General features: G+C 40.5%; 1 protein-coding gene across 1 annotated transcript in view; it reads right to left on the bottom strand.

Annotated features, from left to right (window-relative positions):
- The window catches only part of LOC116820524 (disintegrin and metalloproteinase domain-containing protein 20-like), a 174,012-nt gene that overhangs the window by 161,197 nt on the left and 9,396 nt on the right, over positions 1 to 3,419 (bottom strand). Inside the window, 2 exon segments of the mRNA XM_075066834.1 lie at positions 316 to 380; positions 2,230 to 2,312. Coding sequence (XP_074922935.1) covers positions 316 to 380; positions 2,230 to 2,312 — 148 coding nt within the window.

The raw sequence follows: 3,419 nt of genomic DNA, 5'->3' as shown, positions 1-3,419 counted from the left end.
TTCACCACCAGATGTCAGGATACAGCTCATCCTGACTCTGCTTACATCATAATGAAAAGTAGCTTTAATTTTAAAGTATGGAGATGCTTGTATCTTCCTAACTATTACTGCTCTAACTAATGGCCCCCATAAAAAACAGTTTTCCCTGCATCCCGTCTTCTACTTTTTTACCACTTCTGTTATTTCTCCATATCTAGATTGACAGCTTCTGGGGCCAGGAGCTTTTGTCTTCATACTTGATTGTAAAGCCCCATGTACACTTATTTCTCTAAAAAAAAGAGTATATGAAAGGTTTGGAAGAAAACAGTCACTTACTTCTTCTGTAGTAGGCGAACAATATGGAACTTTCCTTCTACTTTAATTAGATAAGACACTTCCTCCTAGAACATTCAAGTAAAAAGTATAATTCAATAGTATTCTAAAACTCTGACTAATCAATACCTATACTGTATTCAATTTTATAAAAATTGTATTAATAGATTTCATCAGATTGTGTTCAGAGAAGATTTTCTTCTCCCTTCATGTGAGGCCTTGCTACAGCAACGAAGTTTGCTAAATATTTCCCAAAGTTGCCAATACTGGTCCAGCTAGATCACCATGAGCAGTATTAGGATCCTGTTTACATGAGGCTCCTAATTGGTGCAGCTCAATCAGTGTCAGCAAAAATGGGAAACATTTAGAAAATGCCCCTAGCGAAGACGGAGCCTAACAGTTGACACTAAACACCACTGCCACAGCACTACTATGCAGTCTCAAATTGAATAGAGTATGATGCTCTTAATGTCTTAATTTGGCAGCAGCCTCATATTTACAGCTTTTCAGAACTGCACATTGCTCTGTAGGATATCACCTTTTCAGTGGCTATTGTGATTTATTCTTGCATACCATGCATGCTCCACAAAAAAAAGTGTCTCAACCTCATAGTTAGTAAATGAAGTGTAGAGCATGAATCTCACGAATGCCAGTCCATTCTCAGGACTGGCTGTCAGGGAAAGCTGATTTTCAGAAAGAAAACAGAAAACTTCCTTATGGTGATCCATGATACAGGCATTCTTTATATTTTGTGCGTTTAAAAATCTGGCCCGTAGCCCAAAGTCTTTGGAAAGGTATTTAGGTTCCCATCTGAATATTTAGGCACCGAAATACTTTCAAATCTCTGGCCCTAAGTCACTGTCTTAGTCACAGACTACAGGTTGCACTTTTATCATAAGGGCTATATTGTGGCATTTAGCCACAGCACAAAGCTACAATTCCAGGTCGAAAATTAGGATGGAGCTGTTCCCCAGGAGTCAAACATGGACGCAGAAGGTTGAAATTCAGTTTACAGTGCACAGTTCATTTTTGGTTTTTTTGTCTGTTTTACTTTATAGGGTTACAGGGAGAGTGTTTCACTCAGTACTTCCCTCACTTGGTTAAGATTTGGGTCATAAAACGTGCATTCTTCTAGATTCTTATTATACCATTTGGTGCTCAGAAAAGTCTTGTAGAATATTTCTAGTAGGAACAGATATATTAGGAATCCCTAAACTATGACAACATAGGTCAAATTCTATACCTCACATACCAAGCAAAATTCCCCTTCAAAGAATGTACAGCATGAACTTCCAATCCTAGTACTCTAGGAGGAATTCAAGACAGACTATCAATAAAATCAGCATGCCAGAACTATTTCTTGGGGGTTTTATATCAGCCCAGACAAATGGGCTATTTCCCCCTACCAGAAGTTACAGACAAGAATAGCGTTATGATGGCATGACTATTCTTTAAAATTGGGAGTTGCCAACTCATAGAGGTACTTCCCTACTTTACAGGGCTGTTGTGAGGATAAACATTTTAACCATTGTGCAGTACTTATATCCCTTGTTACTGGGAGCCATATGAGTAGCTTCTGAATTTCTTAGCTCCTTGCAATGAATTATATAAGTTTTACTTCCATTAAATTTTAAATGATATTAATGTGCACTGAGTTCCACTCATAAAAATGTCAAGTGCAGTTACACAGGTAAGCAGAGACTATATTAAGGATTATCAACCTTTGTGCTTCAGAGAAGAACCAAACCACTAATTGCTCAGGATAAGGAAGATATTTTCTGCCCTACATACTTTATTATAGAGGTGGTTACACCTCCCGCTGAAGCATCTGATACCGGCAGTTACCAAAGACTGGATTCAGGGATCACTAGTCTGAGTCAAAATAGCAATTCCAATTTTCTTAGAAAGCGGTACTACCTTGGTGTCTATGTCATCTCTTGGTTCCAGCTTTCTTGGAATTACTACTTCAGAATAAGATAATTTTAAAGTCTCAGAAAAGCCTAGAAAGAGAAATAGTTTCAAATAAATTAAAAAGAATATAAGTTTACAGTTATTTGGATATGTGCTTCTGGATTCTGACACTGAAAATCATTTTATAAAGAAGTCACTCTGTACAATGTGAAGGAGGAACAATTCCTGGTACAGGGATGAACTCTGCATCTCAAATCAATATTCGTAAATCATCTGATAAGCTTAGAACCAGCGAGAACACAGTATCATTACTACTCCTTTGGGTTCTCTTTCCCAACCTGAACCCAAGCCAATTTCTCCATCAGGCCCCTTCCATCCTCTTGATTTTCTGACCAACACCACAGTATTCCACCACCAATAGGCTCTCTCTTCCAAGCAAGCACTTACCCACTCTACCAGACTACACTCTCCCTGGTCCATCTGACCCCATCACATCCAGCTTCATTCTTCTAATTCACCCCACATTAAGCCCTGCTCCTCCATCCCTCCTCTGCATCACACAACCCTCAATCTTGGCAAGCCCCATATCCCCATTGCTGCACTGTACTCTTCAATGAGTCCTATTCTCTGCCACTACAATCACAGTGGACACCACTTCATCACCTACTACTGCAAACCACACTCAGTATGCTGCATTCCCTGTTCCATCCACTGCAATCCTCTCCTAGGAAGAATGTCTGCCCCCCTGACTCAGCATCAAAATCACAGAATATTAGGGTTGGAAGAGACAGGAGGTTATCTAGTCCAATCCCCTGCTCAAAGCAGGACCAACCCCAACTAAATCACCCCAGGAAGGGCTTTGTCAAGCCTGACCTTAAAAACTTCTAAGGATGGAGATTCTACCACCCCCCTAGGTAACCCATTCCAGTGCTTCACCTCCCTCCTAGTGAAATAGTGTTTCCTAATATCCAACCTAGACCTCCCCCACTGCAACTTGAGACCATTGCTCCTTGTTCTGTCATCTGCCACCACTGAAAACAGCTGAGCTCCATCCTCTTTGGAACTCCCCCCGCCCCTTTAGGTAGTTGAAGGCTGCTATCAAATCCTCCCTCACTTTTTTCTTCTGCAGACTAAATAACCCCATTTCCCTCAGCTTCTCCTTGTAAGTCATGTCCCCCAGCCCCCTAATCATTTTC

Source organism: Chelonoidis abingdonii, chromosome 1, assembly GCF_003597395.2.
Source record: "Chelonoidis abingdonii isolate Lonesome George chromosome 1, CheloAbing_2.0, whole genome shotgun sequence".
Classification (NCBI taxonomy): Eukaryota; Metazoa; Chordata; order Testudines; family Testudinidae; genus Chelonoidis; species Chelonoidis abingdonii.
Note: the sequence above shows the minus strand (reverse complement) of the source record. Positions and strands in the feature narration are given on the sequence as shown.